We start from the raw sequence: 21,748 nt of genomic DNA on the forward strand, positions 1-21,748 counted from the left end.
TGTGTCTGCCTTCTGTAGGAACATCACGCCTAGTCTAAATCTCCAAACACCGGATGTGAAAGAATTACGCCGCCTGTTCTAAACCTTCTATCTACGAGCTTTCGCTCAATGTTCTTGCAATGTTATCCACCAAAGTTACAGCCTCATCATGAGAGATCTGTTGCTGAGAGCCAAAAGCTCCTATGCTTAGATTCTTGCCATTAATAGAAGCTTCGATATCGATAGCCATCTAAGACGCCGTATGTTAGTTATCGCAAGGCTAATTGAACGGGCACAAATCGACTTACCGGAATATCGTTCCTGACAATGTTTTCCTGGGAGTACAGCTCGAGGGGATCAGGCGCGCGATGATGGCGAGCGACATCTGTGTCCTGTTCAGACAGTACCTTGACGGAATTGACGGCTGAGCCGGTGTCACTCGAGAGGCTTAGGAAGTTCACAAAAGATGTTACTTTCATCCCCGTCCATTGTGCAATCTCCCAAAGACCGACTTCTGCTCGCCCGTCGGATGTGATCTGATGAATATCTCTCTGAATGTCTGCAGCAACGGCAACCAGAGGGCGATTGGGAGAGTCAACCCTCAGTGGAACTAGATTCAAGGTGGGGTAGTTTCGCGGGAGATTCTCGCCAGCGGCTCGATTAGCAAGATACATGCCAAACACAGCTTCCGGGGCATTGTTGTGGTTGGCGAGCGCTCTCGCGTAAGCTGAAAGAAACAAAGACTGGAACGAAATGCCAGACTGTGTGGCAAGGATCTGGATTTGACTGATATCCGAGATCGCTGACTTGTCGAAATGCGAGGTTCGCATTGTGACGTCTGCTTCCGGGTTGGTGATGATAGGATTGGGAGACGCGCCCTTGAGGTACGATGTCCAAAACTCTTGTCTCGCCATACGAGCTGCATCCGTACTGTGGCGCATGGCAAACTGCTTCCAATGAGAAAGGCCAACACTGCCAATAGTGGCAGCACCGTTGAGTAACTCAGAGAATCGTTGCAACAACGCCGGAAGACTGACTCCATCATAAAGAGCGTGGTGTAGTTTGAGACGCAAGAGCCATGTATCTTGGTCCTCCTGTTGAATACTTGCCGCGATCAGTGGCCGAGTGTCACAGTTTGGTGACTCTCCCACTTGCGCTCCTGTAAGTGGAACTACAAGGTTCTTCATAATAACCTGTATAAAAGGGATGGCCGTAGACTTTGTGGCAATGAAGCATGTTCGTAGAAGTGGTATTTCAGACACAAGTTTGCTCCAAGCGTCATGAATTCCTCCCGTATCAGCTGAGGTATTGATTCTGCAAGGGAATTCTGGGAAGAAGACGGATCCGTTGGATCGTTGCCATGCTGTCAACATGTAAACTTGCATCGGTAACGCTGGCACAACTTCTACATCTTCGTTTGCGATGCCGTTCTCGGTAAGCAGCTGCTTTATATCAATATCGGCAGGAGGGCTCCATCCCGCATCGGTCTCTGGCATTTGCAAGGGCGTCGTTGGCTTGTGCTTGGCCTTTTGGGCCATTTCCGAGATGTTTGAAGATCGGATAAGATCTTGTGGTCGGAGGTTAATGCCCACTATTCTCAGAAGAGACGATACTTTGATGGCGGTGATCGAGTCAAGGCCAAGGTGATACAAATTGTCGGAATGCTTGATAGAAGAAATTGGAACATTTGAGACTTGATGAAGAACATCTCGAATTCCTTCTTCGACTTGACTCCACTCAATCTTGTTATCTGTTGGTAATTCCATGATCGAACTGTGCTCAAGAACCATACTCTCTGCCAGGATGATTGGAGAGGTACCGCAGATCGATACGCCATGGTCACCGAAAGATAAGATTTCAGGGGCATCTGGCTTCATAAGAAAGCTCATAACACTGTCTAGCGTCTCGAAAAGGCTTTGAGCACCCCCATCCCAATTGCATTGAGGCTGGATTGCAAGCCTCCATACTAACGAGTCAGAAACGGGTTCAGCTTCCAAGCAAAGAGGATACTCGGTCGCTGAGGACCCTTCAACAGAAGTGAATAGAGGATCATCCATCGGGTCGCGTGGAGTCGGTGACTTTTGAAGTATGAACAAGGTGTTGAACAAGTCCCGTCCATCAATCTTTGCGGCCGATTGAGCCTTGCTGAGGGGGTAATGCTGGAAGTCTCGGATATCGGTCATATTCTCTTCCATGTACCGCAGGAATTCGGGAGCTGAGCCATGGAGGATACAACGCAGGGCAACTGTGTTCATTGTTGGAAACACCAGGTTTTCAGCTCCGTCGAAATCCCTGCCAGATAGAACAGTTCCGAACGTCACATCTGTACTCTTGATCTGGCGTGCTAGAGTGATAGACCAACAGGCTTGGCAGAGGACCTGAAGACTGACAGAAAGCCTTTTACAAGCTGCGTCAATGTCTGATAGAGTGATAGTCGACACAGACTCGAACCGCTGGGCGGCAGTCTCTGCTGCTGGAAGCAAAGCCTTCGTCGCAACCATTGACGATGAAGCATCTTCCAAATATTGGGTCCAAAAGTCCCGAGCCTTGCGAGTTGTGGAATGCAAAACTCTGGTGATGAATGGCTCCACTGGAGGTCGTATGATTGATCTTCCTTCCAATAGTGCCTCGAGGTCTTGGAACATTATACTCAAAGACCATCCATCGTAGAGGGCGTGTGCCATTGAAAGAACCAGGTATCGTTCTTGACCCACGTTGGCCAGTCTCAGTTGGAAAAGATGCTTCTCTCCTTGTCCGCCTCTAGCCATGGCTGTCGCAACATCGGTGACCTGACGCAATTCATCGAGGTCCTGCATTTCCACCACCTCAATGTCAATATCAAGAGGCTTGCGCACCACTTGACAATATGTCATGTCCAAATCCTGACTCTCGACTTGCACAAAGCCGGTCCTTAGGATTGGAGTTTGGTGTATAAGTTGCTGCCAGGCTTCAACCAGGCCTGCGGTATCAACCTGGTTAGACATTCGTAGAATATCATGGTTAAAATAAGATTTAAAATCAGAATGGACCATCCCGGCTATCATGGACTCCTGTAGATGGGTGGGCGGTAGCACAGATTCCACGTTTTTCATGTCCACCCCTGAAGCTTCAAGATACTTGTGTAACCTGTCTTTAATACGCATCATGGAATCTTCGTTTTCCGGATGTGCTGAGTCAGTTGCGAGGTTTTTTAACTCAGTGACCATCCTGGCAATTGTCTGATGACGCATTATTTGTGAGGGTGTCAGGTTAACACCCCTCTTCTTGAGCTTGGCTGCAAGTTTGATCACATCAATGCTGTCAAGGCCGAGTTCTAGGATGGAGATGTCTTGGGCAATGTCTTCGGGTATAACGTCAGTCAAATGCGATATCTCGTTTCGGATTCCTTGAGCCTCTAGGGTCCATTCAAAGTGACTCTGCGTATCTTCTGTGGCGGGTCGTTTGTGAGGATCGCTGATTGAAACTTCTCTGGCTTCAGGAACAGGCACTTCGCTCTCCGGCGAATTGGCCGCTAGGTCTGCAAAACGTTCAATCTCGCTGAGGAGATGGTGGAGCCTTGACGAAGAGATGACATGGCCTTGTGCAACAAGTGTAAGCCGGAGCCTTCCTTGTTGCGTATAGACGGCTTCTAGAGCGAGGGGGTAGTCGGGAGTCGCCTCGCTATCCTCGATCTCAAATGGCAGCTCATGACCATTAGTATTGTCTACTTCAATCTGGTAGGTGAAGAGGTTGTCGAATAGGGCTTTGTTATGGGAGCACCATTTCTGAATATCCTTGAGAGGAATATGTTGAAAGTCCAGAACCGAGGCATTGAAGTCATGGCATCGACGAACAAGCGATTTCCAATTCTCGTGTGGGACGGACTGATGATTGAAAGGGACGGTATTGAAGAGAGGGCCAATGGTATGTTCGACTCCTGGAAGATCAATCGCTCGCCCTGATACGACAACGCCAACAGTGACTTGATTTTGGACCATGTTCTGCAACACGGAAGTCCAAAGTGCCATTACAACAGCCTGGAGTGTAACGTTTTGCGAAGATCGGATCGCCTCGAGGCTCGAGATAGACATCTCACGCTCAGCAACAGCAACTGAGTCGGATGCGCCGTTCTCGTTTGCTGTGATTGGAGAGGGGACCCAACCGTCCAAGTGCTTCTCCCAGAAACCTCTACAGCTGCCATGCCTTGATAAAGGGCCAGACATAAGAGCTTCAAAGAAAGAAGGCGCTTGAGGAGTAACAACCCCTGCGTAGTTTGCAGCTACCTTGTCCATCATGAGATCGAAACTATTCCCATCATAAAGGGCATGGAAGATATAGACAACAAGCAATCTCGATGTAGGTGTTTCCACAAAAGTCAACAAAAATGGCTGTGTGATCAAAGATTCGTTTCTCTGTATCCAAGTCGCCTTTTGCTCTTCAAGATAGCCTCCAACCTCTTCGTCTGAACCAACGATACTCGACACCCAGGGAAAGGCAGGGTTCCGCAACGCGACTTGCAAGAAGCCATCCATCGTAGGCACGAAAGCAGTTCTCAAGATGCTCTCTGACGAAACTAAGTCTTTCCATGCCTGTTGGAGTTTTGATTCAGATGTTTTCTGATGTAGATGCAACTTGAAGGCATTGAAGTAAGCACCAGGCTTGCTGCTCGTGATGGATCGCGAAATGATTCCTTGTTGCAATGGTGAGCAAGGTGCGATATACTCGATATCCGCTGGTCTGACATTGAGACTCTGGCATACTAAGCCACGATGCCGATGGGCGTACGCTTGAATAGACTGTTCAGCTCCTCGAGTGAGCTTCTGTCGTTGAGTCGAGGCGGTACTGGCAAGGCAATTCGCAAGATCACCAATGACGGGGTTTTTGAGCAATGTAGCAGGAGATGCTGCTTGAAGGCCGCGAGATTTGAGAAGCGCGGCTAGTCTGAGTGCAGTGATAGAGTCGACGCCAACGTCGAATATGCTTGTTGTAGGTGAGAGATCATCTTTGTCAATTCCACTGAATTGCGCAATAGCCTCATATAGCAAAGCCAAAATGTTGTGGGCTCCTTGCGAAATAGGAGCTGATGCCGCATGTGAGAGCTCCATGAGCGTTTCCGGAGCGAGTTCGTTGAACAGCTTCTTCAGATCCTTAATCTCCGCCTTGTTGTTGGATGAAAGCGGGATATATGGAAGAGTGAGGATGTAAGTTGGCACCATGTACCCTGGTAGCTTAGCACGACAGGCTTCCTTTGCTTTAGCAGCTAGACCCTCTCTGTCCGGCATGACTTCGAGTGGCTGTTTGATGCAGTCCTTGCCAACGACGAATGCCACCAAGACATCCTTACCACTAGTTCCATGGCGAGCCACAATCGTTGCAGCATCCTGAATATCATTGACATCTGTACGTATGATGTGGTTGATCTCAGCAATTTCAAGTCGTTGCCCTCGCAGCTTGACTTGATCGTCAGCCCGACCGAGGAACTCGAAGCAGCCATCGTGAAGGACACGGACGAGATCTCCGGTTCTATAGACCCTCTCGCCAAACTCTTCGAGGGTGGGAAATCGTTCTTCTGTGAGTTGAGGCCGGTTGAGGTAGCCTTTGCCGACCAGCCTACCTGATACACAAAGCTCGCCAACACCACCGCGTAGAACAGGTGTATTTGTGTTTTGTTTGAACACAAACGAGCCAACATTAGGGAACTGTTTCCCAATGTTGCTGGGTCGGCCATTGATGGGCACGCGTTGGAACATAGTGACGCCAATAGTGGCCTCTGTTGGACCGTAGGCATTGTAAATAACGGCTTCCGGACCCCAAACATCGAGAATCTCTTGCTTAAGCTGTTCGCCTCCAGTAATAAAGACACCACGACAGAGGCTAGGGACCTCGTCGGGATGCGTCAGCCGTGCCAGACTTGGTGTCAGGTCAATGTGCGTAATTCCAAGCTTGTTGATGGATCCTGTCAGGTCGTCCAAGATGAGATCTTTCGGGGCAGCAACAACAGCCATGCCCACAGACCAGCTCCAATATTGCTCGAGAACGGAAACATCAAAGTGCAGTGCTGCAAATTGAAGCCAGCGTGATTCATCATCCCAGTGGCCCTTGAAGAGCTCCTGGAAGGCCATCATCGCTTGTACAGCATTGTCATGAGTGATCTCGCAGCCCTTGGGAGTCCCTGTAGTTCCGGAGGTATAGAGGCAATAGCAGGTGTCTGAGGGAGATATTTGCGGTTGGAAAGCAAGATCTTCTTGCTCCATGTTTGTTAGCGACTCTACATCAAGTTCCAAAATGGCTGTATTGGCTTCAAAGTCGAGATCTTCCGAACGTCTGGTAAGGAGACAAGGTGCCTTCGAATCCTCAACGATGAACTGTTTTCGAGCCCTGGGCGCTGATGGGTCGAGGGCAACAAAGGAACAACCAGCTTTGAGAATACCGAGAATCGAAAAGTAAGCTTCAGGGCATTTTTCAAAGTGAATTGCAACGATGCTGCCCGGAGTGAGCTTTTCTTGCAGTATGTTTGCCACCTTATTTCCCATGATATTGAGCTGGCGGTAGTCCCATTGTTGCTTGATGCTCATGTCTCCATCAAAAGCTGAGACAAACTCAAGAGCAAGTTTATGAGGATGTATAGCTGCTCTCAGCTCCACGAACTGATGCAAGAATTGCACGGGGGCATCAAGTACTGGAGATGATGGCGGCAGAACAGAGTACAAGTCAGAGGTAATATTAAACGCGTCGTCCTCGGTGGCGGAGGTATTGGAGACGATGTGACTCAGCGAGGCATCGAATTGTCTCATCAGAAGCTGTGCTTGCTCGTGAGGAAGAATATCATCATAGTAAGTAATACAAAGACGAATCTCATCATTGCTTTTAGGCTCAACCTCTAACGAGACCGAATACTCGACTCTTGCCTCGTCACTAACCAGCTTCCATGGCAAAGAAGATTCGGCGGCAGGCATTTTCTGATAAGCAATAAGAGAGTCAAATACAGGGCCAGCTGGATGACTTAGCCATTTCTGAACCCTGCTGAGAGGCGAGAACTGGTGCTTATGAAGGTGCTGGTTGTAGCTCATCATATGGCTGACTAGCTCAGCATTGGATGGAACATTGGCTGCCACAATAGGGACGGTGTTGAGACATGGGAACGCAGCGTCTCTCGTCTCATCGGTTGTTCTTCCAGATAGTACAACGCCAAATACCACTGAGTTCTCACCAAGGTAAGAAGCCAGAACACGGGTCCAGGCCGCTTGGATGACCGCTTGGATGGTCACGTTTGATGCTTGAGTAGCTTGCTTGAGTTTCGTAAATGACAATGAGGCCGTGGTCACGTTTGCCAATACGCATCGGTTTTCAACTCGCAGCGGGGTCATCAATGGAAACTTGTTGACAACACAGCTACTCGCTTTGGCCTCCCAGAAAGCCTTCTCAGATTCTTGGTCGTTCAGTGAGTTGCTCATGATGGCAGACACCGCGGGCTCAATTCTGGAGATTGGCGGCAGTTGCTCGTTTTTGACCAATCCATTAAGGTCATCAAGCATCAATTGAAGTGCAGGTGCATCGTAAAGAGCATGATGAATGATGAGTTTCATGGAAGTTCCTTCAGGCTTCTCGGTCAGAACCACTGTCCAAAGAGGACGGTGCAAAGCAGCAAGAAAACCTTGACTTGTGCGAACCTTCAGTCGCAAAAGGTCAGACATATTATCATCATCAGATGCTGAAACACTCAATGGCGTCTCCATTGAGCCTGGTGTGCATCTAACCATGGCGAATGAGGTGTCCGCATGCTGAATGGGAACGAAGCCAGTCCTCAACATAGGATGTCTCTCATGGAGCAACTGCCAGGCTTTTTCAAGATCTCCAAGCGGAATATCTTCCGTGACAATGTACTCCATGGCATTGAGATAGTGTTCGCCTCCAGACTGTATGAAAGATGCCAGCATAGCAGATTGTACAGGTGTGGAGGGAAGGATTGTTTCAACAGTTGCTGTCTCGGCCAGGCGTTCAACAACTTCTGGGTAGACCTGGTGTGCGAATTGGTCAAGGTCATATTTCTTCACATACTCGCTCTTTGTTTTAGAGCCGTTTTCCAGCAGCTTCGCAGCTATCTTGGAGCAGCTAGGGCACTCAATCACATCAGAAGCGGAAATCACGAACCCGCTCTGACGTAGAATTGATGCCACTTGAACGGCGTTGATACTGTCCAGACCCAATTGGAAGATGGTTGTACGCCGATGGATTCGCTGTTCGCTCACTCCAGAGAGTTTGGCCAGGACTTGACGGACTTCCAGCTCAACTTGGCTCCATTTTTCCTTCTCGTCAGCAATGGGCCCTGTAGCCTCTTTCTTTTCCTGTCGGGGTTCCAGCTGCTTCAATATCAATCTCAAGTTGTCGGGGAGGTCTGTTTCAGTCATTGGCTTCGAATGGGGAGTTGCCAGAATTGCTTTCAGTATGATCTTGAACACATCGGCCATGGCCGTGGCAACCTCCTCAGTTACGATACTCATGTCGCGATGGAGGTTGATCACAAGTGAGTTCAGTCCTGGGCAGGGAACTACTTCACACACTAAGGGAATGTCCATATCTCCGGAGTCTCCTTCGAGTGTCCAGACATTCTGGTCGATATCTTGTAACGGCTTTTGTAGCAGCAGCAGTGTATCAAAGATGTGTTTGCCGGTGCGATTGATACTACGCTGTATGAGGCGTAAGGGCGTGAATTGATACGTGAGCAGCTCGGTGTTCAGCATTTGCAAATGCCGAACCATATCAATGTTGCTTGACATCCCCGGTAGGTCAACTCGAATAGGGATGGTATTGAAGCACGGTGCCACAAGCCTGTCCAGTCCGTCAATATCTAACGTACGGCCGCTCATAACATTCCCAAAGCAGACATCTGATTGTCGGTAGGCCATCGCGAGAACAGTGGCCCAGCTTGCTTGACAAACAGAAAGCAGTGTCGTGCCGAAATCGCGGAGGCGCCCATGTAGGTCGGCCAGAGGCATGTCCAGGGAGGTGGTACAGGTGCTCTGATCAATCTCGCTCGAACTTGACTGAGGGAAGATCGACGATGCCCTGTAGTCTCGGAAGTGATGTTGCCAAAACTCCTCAGTATCCTCCGGTAGATTGGTCGAGATGCCCAGAAATTCCTTGTAAGACACTGGAGGTGGTAGGTTCTCGCCAGAAGCGAGCGCCTCTACTTCTTTCAGAAGCCGCTCCATCGCTACGCCATCATAGAGCGCGTGATGGCATATGAATGACAGGAACTCGGAGCCTCGATATCGGAGAAGACCTAGAGACACAGGTGGAGTCCTGGAGTCAACTGGATCAGGCAAAGACTTGAGGTGTTCTTCGATTGCCCCATCAAAAGATGGTTCATTGATATCGAATGTTCTCCAAGGGGTTTCCCATTTTTCAATGACAATTTGAGCGATAGCACGCTTAGAGTCTGTCGTTGTAGCGAAACAGGTCCGGAGGATATCATGTCTTTTGAACAATATTTCCCAGTATGATCGAATTGCCTCCGATTCTGCTTCTAGACGCAAGAGAACTTTGTTGTAGTATCCTTTCTGTCCTCGAGAAAGCATGGCTTCCTGTAAAGGCGTGCAAGGTAGAACCGCTTTGACGGTCTTTGACTCGTCCCTGAAGAGTTCTTCCATTGAGGTGATAAAAGCGGCCGGGAAGAACTCCTTGGCCGTACCGAGGTTTTCGGTCCCTTGGTTTGAAGTCTTCTCTTCCAGGCATCGCGCCAGTTGTGCAATTGTTGTGTTGCGTAGAATATCAGACACTGCAACTCGAGCCACCACCTTGGAACTGAGAACACGAGCAAGATCAATTGCAGAGATGGAGTCTATTCCGAGAAGAGTGAAGGATGTCCACCTTCCAAAGTCATCCATAGACACTCTCGCAGATTCGGTGATGGCTTCTGCGATAAGCAAGTCCATTTGACTCCAGTCGCCCTCATCCGGAGCATCGCTGGAAGATCTCGAGACCTTCTCAAGATGATGCCGGTCCAATACGTTGAAACAATCCTGTAGCCGGCGCTTGTCTATCTTTCCGCTGGATGTCATTGGCATTGAAGAGATTGGGATAAGGTAGGATGGTACCATGTATCCGGGCAGGTGTGATTGCAGGTGCGCAGCCAGAGAACGTTGTGTTTCATCATCCACCTCTAGCACAAAAGGCTCCGTAGGGCCATGCCGAGGTACGAAGAAGAGAGCCAACTGTTTGGCGGAACCCTCATCACGTTGCACCAAAATCGTGGCAGCTGCGGACGCGAATCCAGCCATAGTGACGGTGCTGTTGATCTCACCTATCTCAATTCGCTGACCTCTCAACTTCACTTGATCATCAATACGACCCAATATGACCAACGAACCATCAGGAAGCATTCGGCCCATATCTCCAGATCTGTAAAGCCTACCATACTGTGGATGTTGGATAAACTTTTGCTCCGTAAGCTCCGGCATATTGTGATAGCCTTGAGCGACTTGGGCACCGCCAAAGCAGAATTCTCCCACCCAGTTGATAGGTACTGTGTCGAGACTCTCTGGGGATAGAACTACAACAGAGGTATTGGGGAAGACATGTCCCAAATGTTCAATGTGATCATCTTCTGTCATCTTCTTGACTGTGCAGATATTTGTGGTCTCAGAAGGTCCGTAGCCCTGCCACAACTGGTGGTGCCATTTCTTGTGCACAGCTTGTGTCATAGGCTCGCCAGCAGTTACAAGAAATTCGACGCTCGGAACGTTTGAAGGGTTAACGAGGGTGGCCACGGTCGGTGTCATGCTGAGGTGCGTAATTCCAAGATCGCGTATAGAACGCTCGATATCCTCCAGAATGGTGTCGTTAACGCCTGCGCATAGACACATACCGGCATACCATGTGTAGAATATTTCGAAAACAGACACATCGAACGCTTGAGAACATGCTTGAAGAAGCCGCCCCTGTGAGCTGGAAGGCTTGGGGTAGGTTGCCGCGAGATGCGCGATGTTGGCTACAATGCTCTGCTGTTGGATGGCGACACCTTTGGGAGTTCCTGTCGTTCCAGATGTGTAAATGACGTACGCAAGTCGAAGCCCATTCACTTCGATACTGAGATTGGCAGTGGAAAGTTCATTGACCAGGTTGATGTCAACGGTGACCATTGATAATCCCGACACAGATGGTATTTGGTCGCATGAGGCATCATCTACCAGACAATGCTTAATGTCGCCTTGTATCAAGATGTCGCGAGTACGGGCCTGAGGTGTTGAAGGCAGAATGGGTAGGTAACCACAGCCACACTTAACGATAGCCAAGATTGACGCGTACAAAGTAGGCGATTTTTCCATGACAATGGCGACAACCTGGCCGACATCAATACCGCAGCTTTTTAAATAATGCGCGATCTGGTTTGCGCGATCGTTCAGCTCTTGGAATGACCAAGTAATGTGACTCGTAGCCTCCAGAGAGGAAGCAAAAAGCATGGCGTCCGCGTCAGGATTTCTGCGGACGACATCCTCGAATAGTCGAGCTAGATCAGGAACTTCTTGAGGCGGAGTAGCGTTGACATTGTCAATAGATGGAATGCAGTTAAGATGTCTCAATGTAGATTTAATCTCTTGGGTAGGCCCTTCCAAGATTGATAGAGCCAACGCCTCAAATTGATCAGCCATGTGCTGGACTGTCGTTGGCAATAAGACTGATTCATGATACGTGACTTGCAAAGTGAATCCATCTCCCGCTGGCTCGACTTCGAACAGAATGGGCGTCTCCGAGCGATCAAGATGGCTAGCTTCTTTGACCACGTTGTGTGTACGTTCAGAGCTAGTAAGCGATTCCTGGTAGACAAACAGTATATCGTATAGACTCTCTGCTGGATGTAAACCAAGTAATTTCTTGATCTCTGACAAAGAGACTGCGCAGTGTTGCATGATCTTTCTGTTGCTGGAGTGTAGGCTGTTGAGGAGGTCGAGTACGATAGAAATCTTGTCGAAATCTATTCTGACAGGCAGGGAAGCGATGCAAGGTCCAACGATCTGCTCAATGCCTGTCACCGGAATAGTCCTTCCAGACGTCACCGAGCCGATCGTGATATCACGAGCCCCGGTAACACTCGTCCATAACAGAGCCAGAGATGCCTGAAACAGAACTTGAGGGCTGAACCCATTCTTCTGGGCCTCAGCATTAACCCTGTCGCGAGGAAGTGACATAGGCCTTCGATACGACAGGATTTCGCATGAGCGAACAAATTTGTCACGCAACTTAGGGAGTGGTGTTTGTTTCCATCCAGCGAGATGCTCGGTCCAAAACACTCGTGCAGCATCATCTGTCTGCAGAGTATGGTAAAAGCCAATGACCTCCCGAAATGGTGGATGTTCTGGTACTGATTCTTGCAACAGCAGTCTTGACCAATCAGAAAGGAGGACATCCATAGACCAACCATCATATAGTGCATGATGTATCTGTAGAACGACACGACGATCTCCGTCTATGGCATCTCCAAGGATCTGAAGTGACATGGGGGAACAGAACTCCTGGGGTGATGAAAGTTTGAGGTCATTTTTTATCTGATCAACAATTCTTATTTGCTCGGGGCGGAGTTTCTTGTACAGAACTGTGACAAATCGCCCATCTGCAACCACGAACCCTGAGCGTAAAATTGGATTTCTCAGCGACAGTTCAGTGAACGACTCACGTATCTGATCAACAGAGTAGCTCATGGGGATGCTAAGCTCCACCTGGTTGCAGTACGCAGTTGGGTTCTGGGATGTTTCAGCCAGCATAGCCGCCTGCAACGGGTTACATGGTACCACATCTTCGACCATGTCACTTATATGGGCCAAGGTGGCGTTTTGCTGCAGAAGCCGGTCGAGGTCCAATGACAGGGTGGTATAAACCGGTTGAGAGCTGACAACTTGATTTTGCATCTGCCTCCTGGCAGAGAATACAATATCGAACATGGTTTTTGCCTTCAGCAAGATAGTCGTATCAATAGCAAAACCTGCATTTCGAAGGCTAGAGGCGAGCTTGATTGCACTGAGAGAATCCATCCCAGCGGCAGTGATAGGGGTGGACTTGTTGACTTTGAAATTCATAACGCGAGATACAATTTCCAAAAGCTCCGACTCGAACTCATCCACAGGTTCCGAGTCTCCGGTGGCTTCTGAAATTTCTGCTTTGTGTTCCTCATACTCAGTCTTGAGCTTTTTCCTGTCGACCTTCCCACTAGGTAGTCGAGGAAATTCAGACATCAAAACCACTTCTCCAGGAATCATGTACTGTGGTAGCCAATCACCACAGTGCTTCAGAACAGCATCTTCAGTGACTCCGGCATCCACGGCGCAGAACACCACCAGGATAGATCTCACTACCGCTGCGACAGCACTATGGCATCCTGATGTTCGAAGGACAGCTTGTTCCACTTCTCCAAGTTCTAACCGCTGTCCTCGAAGCTTAACTTGGCCATCTGATAAACGACCGAAACATTCAAGCTTGCCGTTTGGAAGCAGTCTGGCCTTGTCACCTGTACGATATATCCGGCCAAACGGCGACTCAACAAAGACCGAGTTTGTTTGTTCAGGTCGGTTGATATAGCCAGTCGCTAGCTGATAACCACCCACGGCGAGCTCTCCAACCTCACCCTGTGGAAGAATTCTTATCTCGGATTGTCCAGCATCCGATTCCGGAATTGCAATGATAAAACATGAAACGGTGTCGAGGGGCATACCAATATTTCCCGTCGAAGAATCAGAAGAAAAGGCCGTTTGGAGGGTACTTTGAACAGGTTAGCACTGAACATCGGCTAGAATATTTCAACCTACCAGTGAATAGTTGCTTCAGTTGGACCGTACATTGCCCAGAGCATGCTTGGTCTGTTCTCATCGCCTCCAAATTCCTCAACGACTGGCGCGTTGAGCATTTCTCCGATAGTTAGAAGCACTTTGAGGCCTGGTGCGTTTTCCCTCTTGCGCAACAGACTCCCAGCGACTGTTGGAGTGAGCTCACAAGCATCTACCTGCATAGTACGGAGCACGCCAGGGAGATCATCCAACATCTCTGCTCTCCGAACACTGACTAGAGTTGCTCCCCTAATCAATGGAAAGAAAATTTCAAAAACAGAAACATCAAACGTTGGTGCTGCGAACTGCAGAAAGCGTGAGAACGGGGGTATGTGCCTATCATGGGCAATAAGAGCCTGTGTAGCAGCATCATGTGAAATTCCCACACCTTTCGGTGTTCCTGTTGATCCCGACGTGTACATGACATATGCCAGGTCTTCGGGTATGGGAATTCGAGGGTTTGTTTCAGCTGGCGTTGGAGGGCTACTTTGGTCTTCATCCCCGTCAACTATGATTACAGTTGCACTGATATCATTAGGTATCTCAGAAGCAAGCTCTTTTGATACCAGCACCACTGTTGCAGCTACATCGCCAAGAATGAATTTCACTCGCTCCGGTGGTGCATCGACGTTCAAGGGGCAGAAAGCTCCTCCAGCTTTCAGAATGGCTAGGAGGGAGATATAGAGGGAAGGAGACTGATGAATGAGAACAGGAACAACAAACTGCCCATTTCCACTGCCCGAAACCTTGGTGATGCGAACGGCGAGGGATGCTGCAGCTTCATGCAGCTGATCATATGTGAAATTCGAACGCTCGTTGTTTCCCATGTAATCCAGGGCAACTTGTTGACCAGAAAGTTTAACCAGCTCGTGTAAGAGGTTTGGCCCAGGCTGTCTAGATGCCTGGGCGTTGATGATTGAGAGCCCGGTGAGCTCCATTGTTTCTTTAGCCCGTCAGCTTGTTGGCGAACTGAAATATGAGTTAATTACAACGATGATGCTTTCAAGCAAAAGAGACGACAGTGCTAGTAGTGATAACAGTGATGGAGGGTGGTTGCGATTAACAGACAGCACCAGTAATAATCAACGCCAACAGCGGTAGCGGTAATGTTGGGAGGTGTGTGCATGCAGTAGATATGGCCCTTTTAGGGAATATTCTGGTCAGCCAGAAGCTTCATCCCGGCGCATGAATCACAGGCAAACTGCTAGTAGCGAAAATAGAGTGGACTTACATCAGGCTGCTTTGGTCACTCAAGGACCACGCGGAGCCAAGACTCGGGATGAGTGGGCTTCAGCCGGGGTACAAAACACGGAAGCTGCGAATTGGAATCGCGGCAAAGCAAACGACCGCAAGCCGTATTAGAATCGGCGTCACAATGATTCGCCAAAGCAAAGCTCGAGGCGTGGCAGGTAATACGGTTGTTCGAGGGGGGCGTGTGGATGATTGAATAATCCAGCCTGTCAGCGTCGATTAATTACTCATCGACTCGCGAGAGTGGCAGGGACAAGCAGAACCCGGCTATAATAGTGTTCTGCATGTGCATGGTTAGTAGCCATGACAAGATGAAAGGAGGGGCTGGCAAGGCATGTACCCGGTCCAAGTGAGGTAAAAGTCAAGACCCTGACTTTATGTTGTTGATGTGGCGTCGCGTTTGAATGGTACAAGTGAAGTGGTGTGAGCCGAGATACCACGACTTCTGTTTGCGACGCTTGTATCCGTGCCTATGGTGGACCTCTTTGCCGTTGGGGACACAATGAAATGACCTTATTAGGCTTATGCTAAAATTGTAGGGTGCCGGTACTGTTCAAGGGTACGGCGTGGGTGCGCGGGATAGTGGTTCTTTCACTGACAATACGACTGACGTCTGGTGTCAAATGAGCAGAGAGCTGCTCGATGGATTGCGTCACGACTTGGTCCCCATCTACTTGGGCTTCAAAATGTGACGAACTCACTTGAACGCTGGCTCCATCGGTCCATTCAAATCTTGATCGAACCTGGACCCAACAGTGCAGAACAGATCACGAAGGTGATTTTTCTCACCACCTGCTGGGAAGCGCATATGATGGGCTTATAAAAATTCGTGATTCCGTATTGGGTAGCTCGCTTGATCACACTGGACGTTAGATCGACGAACCAACCCCGACAAGGGAAAGGCTGGTTCCTCTTGGCACTCCAAGAGGCTCAGTGGAGGGTTCCAAGAACGTAATGTACCTGACAGGCCGTTGGGTAGGAACGCTCACGGCGGCTATTGAATTAAAAAACAGCTGAAGGATTGAGGCTGGGGTCAGAAACGAAGCAACGCTGGTTGCATGGCAAGCAACTGCACTCGAAGGTCATATCCGAGTCCCAGCACTCGGTTGGTTTGGTAATTGACATTGAAGTTGCTTCTGGTTATGCAGGCGACGGATCCTCAACGGGTCGCCCCGAGATAAAGGGAGCCCCATTTCTGACAAATGACTTTCGCTTGCGACATCCGTCGAAGTCACATCTGTTTGACCGGTGCACTCGTCTGTAACAGAAGCAACTCCGTTACCATCCTATATCAGACACGGACCATCACCCACAAGAACCTTGCCGATGTTCCGGCGAATATTAGTCCGTATGATGCTGGGGTCGGGTCATAGAAGAGGAGAGCCAGAATGAATTGGGTTACGAGATGGATGCCATACACAGATGGGAAGGTGCGGTGGGGATATAGAATATGCGTGGGATGATATTGAGTAAGAAACTAGGTAGGTATGTATGACAGTGTGATATACCATTGATGAATGTACGAGATTGCGGATGAGACGGAGTTGGCAATACAAGAAGGTCGAGAGAGAAATGCTCGACATAGGGCTTGTGCAAATAGAATGATAGAGAGTGTATTGAATGGTTAAGGGCTGCGTCGAGAAGACGACTCATGCTCGTTTACCTACCTATCTTGTCTACGAAGCATGAAGCGTATCGATAGGACACATCAAATGAATAAAATTTGTGACGGTTGATTAGAGGGGCATCGGGGTAGGTATCGGCACGGCAGCGGAAAGGATTGAGCCATCCCTCAATTGTTGAAGTGATGATGCCTTAGGGTGATAGTAGAGAGCAAACCCCAGACTCATCTACGGAAAGACCCATACTTGGTCGGCGCAGTCTCGGATGCCCGAGCGAATACGGTTCGGATCGGTGATGCAGTCGATGGCAAGGTAGAAGAATTACCTACTAAAGTAGGCGAACAAGACGAAAGAGACGAAGGTTGGTCTGTCGTTCATTCTGTGGCTGATGGAGCAGCGACGCCGTTAGGGAGCGGTTAAGTCAAATTGTGCGGCGTCAGCGGCTGGCGCCGAAAGTAACGGTACTGCAGACACATCCATCACATGGAGTGAAGATTTATCGACGCCGATGCGAGGGCGGACAAAAAGACAAGCAATATCCAGTCAGGGCTTAAGACGTTGGACGATATTGAAAGCCGTGATGAAGCGGTGATGGAGTGATGAGTGGAAATTTGGCCCTGGCCCTTGCCTTGGACCTTGGACCTTGGACCTTGGACCTTGGATGATGCAAGGAGTGGGTGGGGAAGTGGGAAGGAGGTGTGGGCCGGGTTCCCATAGGTAGGTACGTGGAAGTGGAAGGTGCATGCGTTCATCGCCCATTAGGTTCCTACCCTGTTGTCAGTATCGAAAATCAATTGTTAGATAGCTATCAACCCTCACAGAAAGGCATCTCGACGGAAATGTCTAAAGTGTAGTGTTGAAGAGATACACTCCAGGTTTTACTTTATCAGCTGCTGTGGCCCTTGAATTAATTCATGTCAACTCGATTGTGATGCTGTTAAGCACACTAAGAAACGCCGGTGCATGTTGATCACAGCACTTCAATGCCTGCAGCGGCCGACTTGCTGATCTTGGACTTGATCTAATCAGATAACCTAATCGCATGGCGCCTTCAAATAAGCGTGAAGCTGTCTTACATGGTACCCACGTCAGTTTTTACCAAAGTTCTCCGGTGCAATTATTGCAGTATCAATCACAAGACCTCGTCAAAAAATGCTCAGCAATTATGATCATGGTCACTCTGCAATAACTTCTAGAAGCTCCCTTCATTCAGTCACCCACAACTTTAGCGGTGCATGTCTCAATTCACTCCAAATGACGTATGTGTATAGCATTTGTTGTAATATAGCCAAGAGTCTACTGTCTGCTGGCTCAACTCTGCATTGATCTGGATACAAAGTCGCCTCCCAATGCGGAAGTAGCTTCGTCCAAGATTCGAACACCCCAAGCATATAAATTCACATTTATGACAAGTCTGGACTTCGGGAACCTGAATCAGTCCGCTATACTTTCGTCTACAAAAAGTCTCTGCTACTTCGCCCCTAACCTGCATGCCGAAGAATGTGAAGTGACTTTGGTCCCTGACTGTGGCTTACGGCTTTGTGTCAATTAAATACCGGGGTCTTCCAGAGAAGCTACTGTACGCACCGCTGTAGTCCACAGCGGCAGGATCATAGAAGGATAGGCATGACAGTTGAATGTGACTGAACCAACAGCAGCTGCCCAGTGCCGAACTGTTGGTAAGGTCCAGATGTTCTAGATCACAAAATGCGCGTGTCCCGAAACAAGGGTTCAGCATATTAGAGAACAGAAAAGAAGACATCAACATCAGATATCAGGACACTACGTACAGAATATCTTACGGTTTCGTCGATCCCATCGTGCCACGCCACGGGGATTTCCAGAGTTACATAGTACGTCGTCCCATCAATGCATGTCTTATGCATAACTTGATAGTTTTTCTTCCATTGCAACACAATGGATACATACGCCATTTCGACCGGGGTTGCTGTACTGCACTTTATGCTTGACACACCGTTATCGGTCTCAGAATGTCTTAGCAGAGATTTACAATCTAATCAATCAATGGGGCATCGTCAGCGAAACCGCCGTCCGCTAGATCGTAGTACGTACTGCTCGAGCTCAGCTCTGCACATCTTATCGATCAAAGGCGAATTGGGGCTGAAGGCTAACTTAGGTAGTGCTTGTGCCTGTATGTAACGGGTCAAGCCTGGGTTCTAACTGAAGAGGGATAATTCAATTCACGAGAGAAGAAAATTTTTCATGAGACTCCCAATTCTGCCCTCTCACATCGTTTATTTGATCGGTACCTGGCCCCAAAGAGTAAAAGCACAGCAATTCCATCCAATACAACCTCTTGCAAGGGGCTTAGCCCATGCACCAGGGGCCAGTACCTAGTAAAATGACGGACCCCTGGGGATCGGGAGCCAGTCAAGTTGAGGCTGGTGCGCAGCGCTACTGTGACTTGGCTAATTAGATCTTATCAGATCCGGTTTATCAGATCATCAGATAATTCCCTCATCTCCACACTGGAGCATCTTAGTCTTCAGAATCCGCTCCAACTTGTCAATTCTCCAATCAACAAGACATTTCCATCTCTCGTATGCGGGACTAGCCCCTCATTTCTTCCAACGGCATTGCAAAAACTCGAGTGATCGGCTTTTGTGGCATCCATGATCCATGTATGCCGTCCAAGCCGTTCTTCGCCGCCCTCATTGCTTGTCAGATTTTTCTTCTTCTTTCTTGTTTCAGGGATTGACGTCGCGTCGTGTCGTATCGACCGGTGTGAAGTTTCACGCAGAAACTAAAAGTACATAGGCGGGCCCTGCAGAAAGCCGTCATCGGCCCAAAATGTCTGGGTTCGGGCCCTTTGCCACGCCATGTCATGTCCACTTGCACTCCCACGCTCACGATCCCGCGGAACAATTCTACGTAGCGCCTTCAGGGTCTGCATCGGCCCAGTAGCTTGCCCTGTCAACGAGTCTTCTCTTGAGTGCCTCCGGCAGTCCTGTAAGACCCTCCTCTACTGTGGTCCTCTGCGCGGGAGTGGCCAGGTCTACAGAGTTCGCCAAGGCCGCCCCTCGACGTTTTGCAACGTCAATCTTATCTGATCCTTTTTCCAAAGATCATCACCGACGTCGCATCGTTTTCGTCCAAGTCCACGCTTCTTTACTGGGGATCCTTGGTTAGCTCTGCATTGTATCCGAGAAGAACCCTCCACTTGCTCCGACCATCAAAACTCCGCTTGTGCAGACATCTGGAGGGAAACACCGGAATCGACGTGGTCAGACGAGAGGTATTCATTGGTATGGATACGTATGTCGAGCTGTGGTTGATGTTTTGTGCTGTCGTCTGTATGAGTTTGGTGTACAATAGACCTGGGTTTGCCTCGGTGTCAGATAACTTGAACGGTACGACACACACTCTTTGCTTAAAGATGTCAGCGTACATAGATCGCCATGCACGAAAGGCGCCTTACATATTAAATTCGTCCATATAGGTAGACGATGGGCATCTGTCTAAGATCATCTCATGCAAACTTTAACCATATTTACCAACTCTTGTCAAGCTGATCGTTCCCAAAAAGACCGTCTTCTTGAGTGAGTTGATCCTTGCTTAAGGTCCTGAATCTCTGGCCATTCGATGCCCATCGTTGCTTTATTGAAGGCTGAGTGCCGGTCCTAAGTGCTAACTAACGCACGCCGCCACGCATCCCTGGAGCATTCCGAGTTGCTCCAGGGGCTTGCAACGGGTTGAGTTGGCGCTGGAAAGTGATTGTCGGACCCGCATCCTAGAGTGGTGATTGATGCTGTTCGGAGATGATGGTGCAGGTGCATTCACAGGTGGACTGGAAGTTCACCCTCACCCTCGCGCTACGGGACTTCACGGCGTCGAGTCGATGAGGTCCCACGACGAGGGCCCACGAGGTATGCCGCGGCCATGGACGTGGAGGAACCACTTCAGAGGCATTTCCCTTCCATTTGCATTCTCTTGCAGCCTGATGATCGGGCTAAGCCGTTGCTTCCACGCATCGTACCGACGATTATGCAGCGGCTGGAAAGAAATTGTTGAGACAGCAATGGATCTGTATGAAGGAACTGTAAGCTATTCTGTATTTGTCCAGTGCTTTAAATCGGTCCGTGATCAAGGCATTCATTCTCCCACAACACGGGAAAAAGGCAAGATCAGAATCCACTTGAAGGAAAGCAACAATGAATTCGAAACATACGAAAATGATACAATACCATACCGTACCGTAGAAGCTGCCCAAAATGGCCTGCAGGACCCCTCCAAGCTAGAGCTCGAAAAAGATGGTGTTTTTTTCTGGTCTGGTTTCTGATGGATAAAGACGCACCCCCCTCTAGCCCACCAATTCCCGATCCCACCCTGGATACAGCTCCATGTTTTAGTGCACTAAATTAGGCTGCACGCTACCTACGAGCAGGGCAGGGCCTGGGCTCTCGCTTTTGGGGGCTTGCAGCTTGCAATGCAGGTTGGGCGTAGTTTCACAAGCTCTCGTCTCGACTCGACTCGACTGACGTTGACTGATGAATTCCGTCACCATTTCTATTCTTCGCTTCCTTTCTGCCGTTATGGTCCAATCCTTTGCTTGGCAACCGCGGCTCCACGGTCCAGGATTACCCTTAGTAGTATGACCATGACCGGCACTGAGAAATATGTACAGTTGATTCTACTGTACTGTAGTGGGCTAGTTGCGTGCTTTTAGGTACAGCACGTAGTGTCCCCATCATGGATGCAGTGGTTTCCATGTATCCTGTCTCCATCGCAAATGTACTGTATGTACCTCCCCGAGTCCCATCTGGCCCTGTCATGTACAAGCTTGACAAGGTTGTATTAGCCATGGGGAACTTTGATGTACTCGTATCCGCCTCCTCCCTGTACATCTGCCCAGAAGCTCCTCTCATGTAATGGAAAGTACCTCTAGTCCAAGGTAGAAGAGCATAGCTGCTTTCTTGCTTCTTTCATGAGGGTCCATCATCTCGTTATAGTTTGACCCCAAGTAAGAGAATTGGACCGAATCAATGGACAGCTTGTAGATCGGAACCCTCCCCAAAACTACAAAATACCCATATCTCCCCCCATCTCTCGGAACCATCCCGTTCCTTCATTCCTTCCTGT

At 49.1% G+C, this 21,748-nt stretch overlaps 2 protein-coding genes across 2 annotated transcripts; both read right to left on the reverse strand.

Moving 5' to 3' along the window:
- Positions 1-91: 91 nt before the first annotated feature.
- Positions 92-14,713, reverse strand: B0J16DRAFT_265894 (uncharacterized protein; the record flags this gene model as incomplete). Its single annotated transcript, XM_046123410.1, has 3 exons — positions 92-229; positions 288-13,710; positions 13,758-14,713. The coding sequence occupies 3 exons, from the start codon at positions 14,711-14,713 to the stop codon at positions 92-94; spliced, it is 14,517 nt and encodes a 4,838-aa protein (XP_045985116.1).
- Positions 14,714-20,491: 5,778 nt separating this feature from the next.
- B0J16DRAFT_318840 (uncharacterized protein) lies at positions 20,492-21,725 on the reverse strand (the record flags this gene model as incomplete). The annotated part of the gene is made up of 4 exons (XM_046125479.1): positions 20,492-20,662; positions 21,048-21,276; positions 21,414-21,448; positions 21,549-21,725. The coding sequence occupies 4 exons, from the start codon at positions 21,723-21,725 to the stop codon at positions 20,492-20,494; spliced, it is 612 nt and encodes a 203-aa protein (XP_045985117.1).
- Positions 21,726-21,748: the final 23 nt, after the last annotated feature.

The sequence above is a fragment of the Fusarium flagelliforme genome, assembly GCF_020744385.1.
Source record: "Fusarium flagelliforme strain FIESC 12 MPI-CAGE-AA-0113 chromosome Unknown B0J16scaffold_3, whole genome shotgun sequence".
In the NCBI taxonomy this organism is placed as follows: domain Eukaryota; kingdom Fungi; phylum Ascomycota; class Sordariomycetes; order Hypocreales; family Nectriaceae; genus Fusarium; species Fusarium flagelliforme.